The following is a 16,159-nucleotide window of genomic DNA, read 5'->3' as shown; positions in this document are numbered from 1 at the left end:
GAGGCAAAGAAAATCTATTAAATTGTCACAGTCTATGCAATGAAATGCACCTCAATGTATATTAATTCTTTAGGGAAGGGGAATGAGGGATATTCCTGATTTATCGCCCTCTTCGGCCACCATCATTTATCACCTCACTGACCGCCTTATTCAGCCCTGCTTTAAAATGGCCACTGCGTTTCTGCTTGGGGAGTTCCATTACTGGTCTGGGGATGGAGAGGAGGATGTGTAGGGAGTTTTTGTCCAACTGAGTACAAAATATAACAGACAGTGTTCAGGAGCAAGTCAGTTTGCACTACACTGATGCTCCTGATTGGAATGCAAGCACGTGAATACAAAAAACATACTCTAACATACAAAGATCACATGGACATGAGCTCTGTTGGATTAGCACCACCTGAACAAGACAATTACAAGACGTACATGGAAGGACCAATTCTATGTTCAATCAATGGACAATTGTCATGGAGTAGAATTTCATCACAGGGAAAATGATGAACAATTGGGGATTTGCCACAGAGAATGTACTGATTAAGACATGTTGCATAATTCATATGGTCAAACCATATCCAGTTCACATAGAGGTCTTTCAGTCAAACTTATGTACAACCACTTAACTACTTCCAAAGTTCATGGAATGTATTGCTACTACTCTATTAAAACAATCATTCATTCAAGGAAAAGAGCAGCCTATTCACATTGCCGCTTTGTCAGTGGCCAGGGCGTAAGATAACAACGCAAAAAAGTACCTTTCGTGACGGTATAATATGCACCAGGTTGACACTTGGGTAAACAACCAAAGTTGTCAACACCGGTGTTATGTCAGTGGACATCTGTGTAAGATACCAATGCACAAAGGCACCTTTCACAGCGTTTTGAAACACAGCAGCTGGTGGCAGTTTGTAATCCCACCAGCAACTACCTTAGTTTAAAGAGCGAGAGCAAGTTGGGATGAGAACGCATTGATAAGAAGTGCTATGGAGAGAGAAATGTCTGATGAGTTAAATATTAGTTTCGGTGAAGTGCATGTTTTTCAAAAGCCATTTTAAGCTTCTAGCTAACAGAAGATCAATTGTTATTTTAGAGCTATTATGGGACTCTTGCCAAAGTATGCTTTAGGAGTTCACGGACATGCACTGCATCTTTTAACAAGAACCTCAATCTATATTAGTTTCCCGAGTCCGATCAGCATTTTGGTTGTATTTGGATGTCGTTGCCTTGAAAATCCACACAGAGAGGGTTTTGTTGTTTTTTTTCTGTTTATAATTGGTGAATTCAAATGCTTTATCGTCATCCTCATGTCTAACAATGTGGGATGATGTGTATAATGAAGCATATAAAACAAAGTGTAGCTATAAAACATTGCCAAGTTAACCATCTAGACATTATCTCTTCCTTTATCCACATCTCTGATCTAATCAGACTTTCGTTATGGCAAATGTTTAGCATGTTAGTATGTGTTATCACTACTGCAGTTATTTAGAGGTGAAATACCCATAGACCAAAAAGACAAGGAAAGAAATCGAAAACATTTGTCAGACTCTTATTTTATAGCGCGACACAAGAAGATGTTGTCAGTCCTTTTCGTGCATCATGTATCACAAATGAAGCAAACTTTAAGAAAAGGAGGGTTGCTGCACACTTGTTGCCCTGATGAAATAAACTTTGTTAAATTCTACCCTGGTTGAGGACTTATTTAAGCTCTGGCTTGAATAGACTTCAAAGACCACAATTCATTTAACATCATCATTCTGATGTTTAAATTTCTCATGCTTTATATGCTTAAGCCACCGTTACCGGTAACATGGGATTCCCTCGGCCTACAGGGAGCAGCAGTGGGAGAGAGACTAATGGGAGTTGTACAGGGAATAGAGGGCAGGGAGATGGAGGAGTTGAGAAAGAGGGCAGGATGGAGAGGGAAGACAAGGTGAAGGGGAGACTGTCAGCTCAACTTATCGACAGCTCGACCCCCACAGGGATAAATACAAGGAAGATGTGTGTTTGTATGCGTGCGCGTGTGTTCGCGTCAGTCCTGATGATCTACCACGTCAACTTGAGTAAAGGTCTCTCTCCGTGCTGATGCCCTGAGGAAACATTGACATTCTCAGCAGAGTTTCCTGTGTGTTTGCGTAAGTGTGTGTCTAGAGGAGGGCAATCAAGCACAAAAGACAGAGAGCGAATACGAGGGAGTTTAACTGTCTAACATAGCAGTATTTCCTCCCACCAAATCCTATGTGTGGACAGTACTATCCAATATGTGATGTATTCTGGGAGTGCAGTCATCCCTAAAGCACCAGCTATTATTTCAGGTGGTCAGCACTTCCATTGATAAACTCTGCGTCTGCTTGTATTGCAGCTGCCACTCATGCTGGCAAAGCTGATACCTTCCTCTCAAGACGAGCCTCTATCACCAGTCTCATACTTACAAGTACTGTGACAACAAAAGCAGAGCATGGCCAAAGGTAATACTGCTGCACTGAATCAACACTATACCTATGGCATGGGCTCTGCATAGTTACGTACCCTATGACATAGGCAAGCTTTTTCCCTGGATGGCAATATTCTGACTCTGCCTTTGATTGGCTTACCCTGATATTCTTACTCTAAGCCTGACCATCTCCTCTTGCCAAAACCTAACCAATAAAACCAACAAAGGTAAGGAGTACTAGCTTACCTGATTAGGGTGGCTTATACCTTCACAGTCCTAAGAATAAAGAAATTGGCATGGCATAGCATACACCTTAGCATGACGTGCACCTCCCCACAAATGTAACTAATGAAGGTGGTGCAGCAGATCTCCTGTTTATGATTGTAAACCGAAAACCATTTCCCTTTAGTGGAAACAAAGGTTGTTTTTTTTTACTTTTATTTCACTGATAAGACACAATAACTTGTGAAGAAAACAAAGCCCACACAAAACAGCATCTGAAGTACTGTGTGTGATGTATCCTGGCTTCAGGGATGGTAGAGAAGGAAAAGTCTCCCTGCCTCTAGTGTAATTTCAGTGGCACAGAAACCCCACCTGCAAGAAGCGTTTTGAAGGTGTAATTCGGAGAAACGCAGTTAGACTACTGCACGAATATAAATGCTCACAGTGGTGTAGGCCACATGTGTAGGCTCTGCGTAGTACCTGCCTATAACTATATGTGGCATCTATCTCACTTAAATATTAAAAATGTGGTTATTGTTTATTCTATTCTATCCAGGATGATCCTGACTTTTGCTGCTTCGTGTGTTTGACATGTTTTTGCAGCAACTGTAAAAGTGATGACTTATGTTCTAATAACTGTATTTTTTTGCTGTAGTTAAGGAAAATGTTTGGTAATAGAAAAGAAAGTAAAGCTCTTGTAACAGATTAACATATCCGTGCCATCTGACCAAGAATCACAGGAAGTAAGAAAAGGGACTGGAAATTGTTAAAAAAAAAAATGAGAAGGCTGAAAGCCTTTTAGCACCTGCCTGTGACCGCCATTTGCGTCATGCTAACACTGTGGCAGCATTTAAAACGCATCACACACACACACACACACACACACACACACACACACACACACACACACACACACAAAGTACATCTCTCCGAGTCATGTTTGATTGCAGAAGGTGTGTATTGTATTTGCAAGCGCATTTGCTCCACTGAATTCAATCAGGTCCAGAATATTGACACTAGTCAGATGTGCCGTGCTGCTATTTACAAAGCGTCAACAAAGGAATTGACTAATATGAAATGTGTGATCTGAGCACCTGTGAGAAATAATTGCTTTCCCCTTGTTTTTCACCCTCTTTTATATTTTGATTCTCTTTCCCAAGTCCGCACACGCACAGAATATCCCTCCCACCTCTCTTGTTCTTATTCCAGCGTACAGTGAAAGGCTTTTGATAATGTTTGCAAGTGGCTGGAGTGGTCTCAAAGCAATTACAAAGCCCCATTAATTGTCCTTTAATGCATATTGTGGTTTAAAAGCTCACCAGGTCTTTAATTAAAACCAAGCAAGGAGTGGAAAATCTGCGCCGGTTCAACACAAAATAAAAACTCATCAAGACCAAAAGAAAGTTTCCTTTGGTGTTTTTACCCAAAGAAACAGACAGATAGCTACCAGGCCTGGAGACAAATAGAGCTTAAAGCTAAACAGATAATGTAAATGCTCGCTATTAACAAGGAATCCTCATCTCTATTGCACATGTACTGAGTCTTGAAAACTGGCAAACCGATTGAAAATTTCAATTAATACCAGTGAAAAGCGCCATTTCCAACTAAGCCATATGTGGAGCCAAGCTATTACTTTCACCTGCCACCCTCAGCACCACAGGCCACAGAATATGGCTGTCCACCCTCGACCAATCCCCTTCAAGCTCTTGACATGGTGACTTCTAAAGTCCAATGGGCTTAGCGCTGCCCTCTTTTGGGGGAGCCAAAATTGCCTTTGCATGCCCAAACCCTATTTCATTCCCTTACTCGCACTCTCTTCTTTTCACTGCTTCCCATCCATCCTCTCATTTCTTTGCCCATGCTTTCACTCACCGGGTCTGCAAATGGAAAGATAGCTGCAAACCTCCCCGCACTCTCTCCATCTCATTTGTGGAGCAGCCCACAACTGAGAAGTAGAGAGGGCTCTCGTGTGTGTGTGTGTGTGTGTGTGTTTATGGGCATGAAAAAAAGCAAGCCAAGTGATTATTCAGGATTCACACTGCGTTTCTGGCCTAATGAGGTGGCGGTTAATTGCTAGGTCCGGACAAGCAGCTCTTTGGGGCTGGCTGGCAAACGACGCAGAGAGAAGATGGGAGCCACAGAAAAGGTGGGAGGAGTGAAAAACAACAATCAACAAATATGAGAATGGAGAGTCATGGAGAATATGAGCCAAGAAAACGAGTCAGCCACCTTCCATGAGTTGGCTATATGCGCGACCACGCTCGTCTTTCTCTCAGGCGGCTTCTGGGGTGAAAACAGTTGATTTCCCTTATTGGATCAGGGGGTTTGAGGGGAATTTTCTTTTTTTTCTATCTCCCTCTCTGAGAGGTTTGCAGCTCTGCTTACTCATTCCTCCTGAGTTTGGGCTGAGTGATTTCAGCTGGTGATGAGAATCTGAGAGGGCTAAAGCCTCCCCTTAAGTCTGTCCTGATCCACGCTGTGTTGAGCACTGAGTCCATGTTGAAGCCGGTGTGACCTTCATCACAACAAGCGGCCTGACAATCGATGTTAAGCCTAAACCAAGTGCATTACACTCACAGTGAGGCTGGATTCGTGAGGCTATTTAGCTCTAGAGACCAGTAGCCATCTTTGATTTTCTTTTCTCCCTTTTTTTCTTCATTTCAAGCGATGTACCGAGCAAATGATCACCTGTAGAGCTGCTGCTCAGGATGAGAGCGAATGCATTTCAGTAATCAGGTTTCATTAAAATTTGGTGGGGAGATAATACAAGAAGGGCTAGGCATGACCAATGCCTGCTGAAACCTATCAAGCCTATTAAGCATTAACAGTAGGCTAGCAAAGACAAGGAGTACAGCACTTAGCGAGCGGCACTTAGTCTTTCAGAATTGTTAAAGTCAGTTCACTTAGTGTTATGGCCCTCCCATGACATAAATAAAGGGCTCAGTAAACAAAGAGCTACAGTAAATGCACACTCAAACAAAGAGGTCCATTTTCTATTATTAAACATAATGTTTGATCCAAAATAGAGTTTCCAAATAAAGGTATTAAGTAATATGATATTTGGCACAAATTGAAACATTTCACTGCAGGAAAGATGGTCTTATCACAAAACTTGGCTGTTGATGTGGCAGAAACATGCCAGTATATTTGAAACTGGTGCTACATGATTAGAGAAAAAAAGAGAATAAGGGCTGTGTCACTTTTGCTCAAGAGGTGGAAAACCTACAACTACCAGAACGCACGACACCAAACTGGACCAATAACTCTCCTGCTGGTGGGTGACGTAATGCAAGTTAGAGCTCTGATTCTCTGCGTGGCCCACTGGGTTTGGGCTAAGCCAGGCTGTAATTTCTCATTCATCTGCCCGGGCATGAATACAGTTGGGTTCTCACCAATTTACTGGTGCACTTTATTTTTTATTTTTTTGTTGTTTGTTATTGAAACTCACACGTAAATGGCAGGCGTTTTATTGGGGTGAATCGAGAGGGAAAGAGGGGGACTGCGACTAAGAGAGGAGAGTGATGGAACAACAGGGCATTATAGTGAAATACCAGGGAGAGAGGCAGAAAATGCCTCCCCGGCAGCGTAAGTAGTGATCATCATCTGCGTGCCACATAGCCATGGACCGCTGTGTGCACTGGATGCACCGAGGGACACATAACAGAAGGAAGAAAAGAAGGAGAAGTGGTGCAGGACAACACGTCAACTCTTATATCAACTGTTATAAACGTTTTTACGTTAAAAAAAAGTAGAATATATGAAATAAAAAAACATATTTTTTACAGTAGAAATTTAGGTCTTTAATCAGGCTGGGGACCAAAACTGCTGCCGTGGGTCGGCTTGAAGAGAAAGTATGTGGGTTCATGTAGGGTCTTGCCTGATTTGTTGGGCCCAATCAGAGCTCTAATGCAAGTTGTCCTTCAGAAACGAAATGGCTGCCGGCTGGCAACAAATGATTTTGTATTACAGTCTTCAGTAAACTAAAATATGTTTAAGAAAACATTTTAGGGGAAGGCAATGCAATAACAGAATCTTGGTTCATATTTGATCAACACTGCTTAGTTTTTGATCTGAGTTTTTTCAGCCTCCATTTTCATGATACAGAAAACAGCACAGCACCCACTTCCTATTGATAAACTCTCCCCATTACAGCCAAACAGTGCACTTCAAATATGTTTCTGGAGACATTTAAGGTGACAAATAGGCAATGCAATTACAGAATACTGGTTTAGATTTGATCCTTACTGCCTAGTTTTACCGTTTGATCTGAGTTTGGTCTGAGTTTGAGAGAGAGAGGAGTGTCTCTCTCTCAATCCCCTTCCATACTTGTGTCTGTGGAGGCAGACATACAAAAATGAGGAAATACAATCTGTAGTTCAAGCAACAGCCCAATACCCAGGCAAATGAGCAGGGAGATCTGGGTGCTGGCAAGATGGAGGGAAATTTAACATAGTTCATTTACACATAGTGCCTGATACAAAGCTGTGTATCCCTTTAAGTCTCTTCAACATGCAGCATATTAGGGCCACTGGTTGATGCTTTCGTGTTTTTCTGTGGGGACGGTTATAGAGAAAACAAGAAATAGAGATGAGAGATTGGGAGAGGGGATCGAAATCAGCGCTGTTGCTGCAAACACACTGGAACTCTGCACTCAATTAGTATGCCTGACAGCACTATGCACCGGCAGCTGGATTCATTGTACACATGCACGTGCTGTGCTAACGCCCAGCGAATGCACACAGTTAAACAAAGAATTGCACAGACACAGCCTGCTCCTCCCAGCATCTCCCTCTCCGTCTTGTTTTCTCTCCGTTGCTCTCTCACTCACATAAACAGAGAACGAGAGAATGTGCGCAAGAGGGAGAAAGAGAGAGAGAGAGAGAGAGAGAGAGAGAGAGAGAGAGAGAGAGAGAGAGAGAGAGAGAGAAACAAAGCCCTCGTACCGCACGCACTTACACAGCATCTCTGTCTGAGTTGGTTCCAGATGAATAAGGCAGAATACCAAGTGGCCCACTTATACGCTACGCAGAGACAAATAGACCAGTCAATCACCGCAGGCTGCTGCTGAATAACAAATGCTCTCTCTGGTGTGTGTGTGTGCATGTAAGAAGGGTTATAAGACAGCCTTTTTTTCTATTTGTTGTGCCTTAAATGCGTCTGTGTGCGTGAACATAGTGGTACAGTATGTGCAACAACCTCCAGTTTGAATTACAAGTGATGTGTTTTTCAGTGTAATAGCACCAGATGTTTCTGCTGCTAATGAGAACAGAGAAGAAGAAGAAGAAGCTGTTTTAGGAAAGGGATACATTTGATACTAAACACTGTTGGAGAGTACTTTTGTTTATATGTGGCTGCCAAGGTCAGTAGACTGTGTGTGGGAAGGAGGAATGCCACATTTTATTTGTACCAGCCCCTTCCTCAAAGCCACGCTTCATGGATTAGCCTCCCCCGAGTGCAGCGCGGTAGGCCTGTCAGAGCAAACTGACCAACAGAAAGGGTCACTGAGGAGGTGCAAACAATACCATCCAACAAAATGTGAGCTCCTCCGCTGGGATTTGAGCTTCTGAATTGCTTCAGATATACAAAGAAGCCCACCCACCATAGTTTGAACTGTTGCACTGCTCAGCAGCATTGCTACATAGAAACTTGACAAACGTCAAGTAGGAGTCAGCGGCAGGCAGTGTCCATTTATTCACGAGTAAAAGGCAACAGCGTTAACCCTGGGCAACGGTGATCACTTTTAATCCAAACTTTCTGCCAATCAGGCTGCTGGGTTTCCTCAATGGTGTCTTTTCTTATCTGCCATGTCAGGTGGACACTCATAAATAAGCAATGTCAGTGAAAAAAAGGAGACTGCAGTCCAGTATGACATGGGGATGAGGGGAAGGCAATTGGTTTCAATTCAGAGAGGGCAGCTCTAAAAAATTGTTTCCTGGACCAAGGAATTTAGGAGGTAAGAAAATATACAGTTCAACTTAGGAACCACTGTGTACTGCAGTATTGTGGTAAATGCATTTGCACATGGTCTACTTTTTTTTAAACTGTAAAAACTAATTGAAAAAGCTTCAATATACCATTTATGAAAATAACAACTCTACTGAGCAGACCCTTTCTTAACTGTTAGTGGATGCCCAGAAGGCAACTGCATAAAACAATAACAATGCAGCTTCAAAAACAAACATCTGAATTGTTGATGAGACAGGGGAGGGAAAGGAAATGGGAGTGTGCTTTAAATAACGCCTGAACGAAACGCACTTCAGTGTAGCCCTGAGCATGGCCTCATCAACGCCACCAAACAGAGCGGATAACCCCGGGATAATCCTGTTTTAGTGCCAACTTCTCAATGTGTCACACTTTATTTTGTCCCCTGCCCTCCCCTCTGGGCGCTAAAATGTGTGACTTTTAGAGAGGGCTCGAAACAATGAGGAGACAGTGAAAAAAAAAAAAAAAATTAAGGATTCTCAGATGCAATAAATTATACCATTAAGTGAGTTTGATTATTAAATAGCTTTTATTCTTGGCAGAGTAGAGAGGGGTAAATTATGTGACACTAAAAGTCATTGAAGCCAGAGCTAATGGAACGCTTTAGTAAGCAGCTACTTAAGGCCGATTGACTCATCCTCCTATTCAATTATGCGGATAAAAAAAAAATTAAAGAAATCTAATATGCAAAGACAACCAATACCTTTCACCACAAGTTTGATAGAGTGTTTCCTGTAGCTGTGGACAGAGTTAACCTTCACCACATCACACACAGCCAGCATGATTGGCTGATGTCCAACAGGTAATAACAAGACAAATCACTTCAGTTTATCTGGGATGAAACATCGATGTTGAAAAATGCTGCACAATTGAACCTTTTCTCTGTTTAATATCTACTCCACTCAACCGTAAATCTGCATTCATAAATAATAACTGTGGTGTCAATAATTTTGACAACCTTTCCACCCAGAGTGAAACAAATGAGTGGGCTTAAAATGAGGAAAATAGACTAAAGCTTTTCTCTATTGAACAATGTTTACCAAGTGAAACTCCACTCTTAGTGTACATTATGGCTGTATGTAGATGCGGGAGGGTGTGTACTGAGGGCTGCAGAACCCCCTATTGACAAGGGGTGGAACAACACTCTGTAAATATTTGCCTGTTTTACCACAAATCATGGACTATCTGCACATTTGTGTTGAACGTTGAACAACATATAATGAGGTGCCTGTTGGAAAATATATGACGATCTGACGTGGCAACATCATCACGCCAAGTCAAAGTGTAAGGATCAGGGTCAGCCAATGGGTCAACTAAGCTAGCACAGACATGCTGAACCGGCTGAGAAAGACCAGAAATTTGCCAGGAAAGTTTGGAGCTGCTTTTTAAATCCATAAAACATCTTGGGACTTCCACTGCAGGGGCTTATCCATTCGGATGTAGTTTTATAGTAGCTAAGGACTGAGTGGCAGGCAAGCAGATGTTACATTATGATCTGCCCAGAGGACGTGAGTGGCCTCAGCAAAGAGACAACTGGATGTTCGACACCATTCCAAAGGAAATATTGGATATTTTGGCGCATGCAGACCAGAGTGAAATTGTGTCTGAGGTGAGGTAGTGCGCATTCTTTGGACTAACTAAACTACTAATGTATGTAGTCTAGGTCTGAGCAGTTTTCTTGAGCTCCTTAACCTAGTTGCCAGAATAAATGTTTGAACTGTATATTTCTGCACACAATCGATATATAACAACTGTACGTTATTATATAGCGGCTATGCTGAAACTTTGCGTAAACTTATGTTTGCTGTGGTTAACATGTGCTTATGTTTATGCACAAAATCCACTTAGTTATGGTAAAAAAAAAAAAGATCTTGTTTTGGCTTAAAATACCCTCTTTTGGTGGCACAATCACAGCTGACAATGCTGCCAAAGTCTTGCTAAAAGCACCTGGTTTTGTCTTTTATTGGTCTTGAACGGTGTCTTCAGTTGGCTCAGCTGTCTTGCCTAAACGCGTGCACATACGTTGTCATGCATGCACATTTATGGCAGCACCCCCCGGTGAAAATATGTTTGTCTGTTTCCTATGTTAGGATACGTCTTCAGCAGGCTTATTGATGTTCTAACAGAGCAGTTTAGTCCACACACACATGGACACACATGCCAGTTATACTCCACTATGCTTTGTCTATCACGGCCACCTAGGAAGGCCATCCACAAACAGCAGTGTGACCAACATTGGGAGAATAATTATGCTAATTTCTTATTCCACACAGAGAATGAAAAGCAGCGGCAATCACTCTATTCAAGTCGTTCCTTCTTCTTTGAAAGCAAAATTAAAATTTTTTTTTTTAAAAGGGAAGCGAGAAACATCATAAACAGTACAGGTGGGGAACTAGTGTGTGCCTGGAAGGTTACACAGAAGGGGTGTGTGTGTGTGTGTGTGTGTGTGTGTGTGTGTGTGCACCGTATGTTTATACTGTATTTGCCAGAGTATGACTGCTGAGTGGGAGATAAAGAGTGTGATCACGTGGCAGGCTGGCTCTTTGTGATTCATTTTACTGCCCCTATTTCCATCCCCTCTTTTGATGACGTGCATCCGCACCCTTTGTAAAGCTACAAAGAGATGCAACCCATACACCTGTTTATCACGGTCTCATTCGCATTATGCGTGCAGACACAGAAAAGTAGGATACAAGCTATTTGATTTCCGTGGCTACGGAAAGAAATTCGACAAGGAATTATACCATTTCAAAGCTGTCCATTTCAGATATGTGGAAGACAAATCAAGGGCACATGGCAGGGAACAGGGGAGAGCTATTTTGCACTGGAGTAAAGAGAGACCCTGATGATAGGGCTGTGAGTTAACACTGCAAGTCTTCCGTGTCCACTAGAAAAACAAAAAAAACGATGCAACACCTTCTCAGAGCATTGCTTTCATACGCAAATTAGGTCCTACCTTGAGATTCCAGAGAAGGCTCAAGGAAATTTCCCCCAAGGTTGGCATGTTCAGATAAATGTTGATTTGGTGATTGCGCAAGTCCAGAAAAAGCCTAAGGATACAAGCTCAAGGATAAGCTGCTTGCGTGGCGGGAAGAACGGGAAACACAAAGAGAAGACGATGAAGACAAGGAGCCAAGAGTTCAACTCAGGGCGGGCTGTCAAGGTCAAGAGATGTGAAATGTGTTTTTCAAAGTTCCAAGCTGGCAAAGATGAAGAGGGCAGGCCTCAAGATGTGCAGCTGCTGTAAAGGAAGAATTTGCTGCAATACAAACCAGCTATAGCAATGCATGCACACTGTGAAAGGGGCTGACAAACTGTTGTATAACACATTTGGAAAAGTATAGGTAATGTACACATTAATATCACAGTGTTAGACACTACATTTTAAATGAGTTTTGACAGCAGTTTGCCCTCGCAGGCTTATTTTCTAATTGGCCTCGGTGAGATGTAAAATTAATTCTCCACAAATGTGCCATCAGCAAGTTAGAGGTTCTGACCGTTCTCTCAAATACTGCCAATGTGTTATACTGTAGTATGGCAATCCCTCACTGAGAAAACATTGCAAAAAGACACAGAGTGAGGGAGGGAGTGGACTTTAAACAGCTGCCAATGAACCTTTAGTACAAAAACAATAATAAGCTAGTTTCATTGATAACATTTACATGCACAAAATATGCCCTTTTCTTTGATAAATTCGTTATCCCTACTGAGCTGTTTAAATGGCAGGGATGCACCGTTTGTGAAACTCTGGACCGATACCGATACCCATGTTTTTTGTTGTTGTTTTTTTCTGTTTGTTTGTTTGTTTTTGCAGTTATTTATCCCCCCTTTCGTGCCAGGGAAACACAGAAATCATTATAGATAAAAAACTGAACTGATATGAAGTCATTCAGTCCTTCATGACACTACCTTTGAATTAGCACAGATGCAATCATAAACATTTATTAAACAACCTTTTATAATGTTTGTTCACCCAAAAACACTTAAAAGATCTGTTTGTTTTTTTTAACCATATAATATATCATAATTCCCTCTCTATCTATTTTATGTGTCTGTGAAAACATCAGCAATATTTTCCTTTAAACAACCGATTATATAATATATATAACATATTCCTTATTTGCTGTATACGTGACCACAGAATGGTATTACAACCTGAACATGCCAGCATATCCCACATCTTAATCAGGAAAATGCTTCATTTAGAATAAGGCCTAATTTGGAATATCCAAACAGAGTACTCTGTTTACATGACCGATATCGAATTTGGATTACTGTCATATTCTGAGTAATAGTGGAATTAGTGTGCATGTAAAGGTACCCACTACTGATGCTCTCATGTGTGGGAGATTTTCATGAAGTTTGACCTAATTTAGAACTGACTGCTTAACAAGACTGCCTGTATTGCAGACAGATAGTAATTTAAATGCTTCATTTTGGCTCTGCAGTCATACAATATCTTTGTTCAGGCTGCTGGTGAGGTCCTTCCCCTCCACTCCACACACTCTCACAAATCAGACACACACCCTTGGTCTCTCCACAGAACACATGTTGGCTTGCTCCCTGGTGCCACACAGTTCCTGTCATCTTTGAAGCCAGCACAGTAAAACAGCCAACGCTCCCCACAGGCAACAACTCGAATGCAGGAATCAGCACCCCTCTGCTCTCTTCATCATTTGCTCTCCTCTCTCAAGGAGCGAGGGGATCTCTCCTGCTTATCTCGGCATGGCTGTCACGCCGACAGAGCAGTTATTATCGCCTTCTCCTTGCTGGAGTCTTCCAAGAGCCAAAGGAGCACCTTGCTAATCATCCCCTTACTGTCATGCCCAATCATATTCTGTCTCGCTAACACGGCAACCGACATAACAACAATCAAAGATAAACTCCATCACGAATGTAACATAGGGTGGTTTACAAAAATAGAGACGAAGGTGAGGGTGATACAGCTTAACTCAGCGCCCACCACTTAATAAGCAAACAAAGACTTATGCAAACAAGTCTATTAGCCTGTCACCCTGCCTCTGCCCCTGTTTAAATCAAGCCTGTGAGGAGTGCTGAATGCTAATTGTACTTAAGCTTCATGTTACCGGGCTGAATTCTTAAACACTGCAAAAAATAGCCATCTTATCAAATTTTATGTTGTCATACGCAGTCCAGTGCAGTTTCACCTGAACACTTCCGGTCTTTACAGTAGCCAGTTAGCTAGATAGCTAGTTCACATCTACGCAAGCATGTAAAATGTAGCTTCAGTGGACACTCAGTAAAAAGCAGTGGCCACAATCACATTACATCAAATACAGAGTGTTGACCTAAAACAAATTAACACTTAAATCAATAAGATAAACAACACACCTAGGATAAATCTTTTTGGCCCTCTCTCAATACTCTCCTTTCTGAACCCCCTTGCTGCCAGCCACCCAGCAGGTGACCACATGGCTGGGACACAAGACTTTAATCACCGTTTCTCCTCACAGCATGTGCTAGCGGTGCCTCCGGAGCCAAGGCGCCAATCCCACAGTGGACTCTGACTTGTGCAATGTGAGGTGTTACAATGAAAGACGTGCGAGTAATAGAACGAGAATAGAGGAGTGAATGTTCAGTGTAGCACAATCTGTATGGCCCTGCTGAATTGAGGTAATGAAGCCTTGCCAACTAATATTTTGATTTTAATATTTCACTCGTCGGCTGTAGTGCGTTAACAAGTTTTCCTCAAACCATTGAGGAGGGAACAGCGGCCTCTCGGCGCCACTTAAACAGCAGAACTGCAAAGTTCCCTGTGCAGTTCAATAACTGTAAGTCCTATCACGAGCTATCAATCTATCAACAGCTCCACCTGCACCACTCACTGCAGTCACACACACTCAAACCATGGCAGTCAGCTTGAAAAGTTTCACTTACGGTCGTTGCAGAATGAACCTCCATAGGACGTCATGGTGCAGTCGCAGGTGAAGCCCTCCCACTGCTGGAGACACACCCCCTGATGGTAGCAAGACTCCTCCGTACAGGTGGTACTGGGTCCTGAGGGCAAAACCAGAACATATGAAATTCATGAGGAGGACCACAAATGATGCACAGGGCTTACTAATGAGGTTGTAGTATCTAAAGCATTTTCAGCTGACGCAGGGAAGCTCTGCTGGCGGTCCACTTCTTTTGTAAATAACAGCTCAAGAATTCTATTTAACAATATATGATATTTAGAGATTGTTCTTCCCCAGAAAATAACCTAATAGGTTGTTTGTACAAAAAGCTTTTTACAACCCAAATATATGTTTATTGTTAGCTAGGCAGTGACCTCTAGTGGCCATAGTAATTAAGACGGGAACAAAAGTCCTTGTCGGGAGGAGGCGGGTGGATGGATGGGCGAGGGGCACAGGGGACACAACACCCTCAATATGTATGTTGTGTATAAGGCACCCCCCCTATAAAACCATGACAGTAACAAAAGATTTTTATTTCAAAAACTTCAAAAAAAATTGCCAGAGGACCCCGCCCCCCCGAGCCAGGTGGAGTGAGTATCTACCTGCTACACAGACTCTGTCTTTGTAGTGTATGGTTGCTGCTATCTTCACTGTGTCCATATTGAGTTTGCCAGGTGGTAATGCAGTTGGTTATGCAGGGTTTAAAGTACAGCCTATATTAACTGGTTCTGAATTAATTAACTTGATTATTTTCACCACAGGATGCATTGATTTGATTGATTCATTTAAATGTTAAATGTAATAACACCCAAAAGGATGCTCTGCTGCTTCACTTTGCCTCTTGCATAATGAGGTATTCATTTGAGTCATTTTTAAACAGACTTTACAAATTTTTTTACAGAATTCTATGTAGTTTTTACCTGTTGGAGGGCCGCAGAGCCACGCATACAGGGAAAACTAGAATGACTTACCACTTACAGTTTACATCTATCTCTGTGAAAACATGAATGCTTCACACACCAGTACCACTTCAGCACAGAGGATCTATACAGTCGGTATAGTTTCAAGGTGGACACCCAAGATAAGAGTCACCGATTCCGTATCTGACCAAATGTCTCCCCTTCTGTTCCTGAGATATGACAGTGAATAATGGCCAGGAAAGTGTTTTTGAAGAACATCATGATGTCACAGTGAAGTCGACCATTGACCTTTTGGATATCCTATCAGACATTTATGTGAAATTGTGTTATAATTAGTGTATGAATTCTTGAGTTTTGGAGAAAAAACATGTTTTGTGAAGTCACAATGACCTTTGACCACCAAATTCTTATCAGTTCATTGCTGAGTCCAAATGGACGTCAATACCCATTGTGAAGAAATTCCCATAATGAACTCTTGAGATATCACGTTCACAGAATGAGATATACAAGGTCACAGTGGCTTTGACCTTTGACCACCAAATTCTAATCAGTTTATACTTGAATCCAAGTGGATAATTGAAAAAAGGTCCCTCAAGGTGTTCTTGAGATATTGCATTTATGAGAATGGGACGGACAACCCAAAAACATAATGCTTTTGGTCACAGCTATCACCAGTGCAGAGGCATCAA

General features: G+C 42.1%; 1 protein-coding gene across 1 annotated transcript in view; it reads right to left on the bottom strand.

The window, feature by feature from the left end:
* Nucleotides 1-16,159, bottom strand: part of LOC126404194 (neurexin-2-like) — an 813,153-nt gene that overhangs the window by 341,515 nt on the left and 455,479 nt on the right. The window contains exon 17 of the mRNA XM_050067247.1: nt 14,531-14,650. Coding sequence (XP_049923204.1) covers nt 14,531-14,650 — 120 coding nt within the window. The remainder of the gene's footprint in view (nt 1-14,530; nt 14,651-16,159) is intronic.

This window comes from Epinephelus moara, chromosome 17 (assembly GCF_006386435.1).
Source record: "Epinephelus moara isolate mb chromosome 17, YSFRI_EMoa_1.0, whole genome shotgun sequence".
Lineage (NCBI taxonomy): Eukaryota > Metazoa > Chordata > Actinopteri > Perciformes > Serranidae > Epinephelus > Epinephelus moara.
Note: the sequence above shows the minus strand (reverse complement) of the source record. Positions and strands in the feature narration are given on the sequence as shown.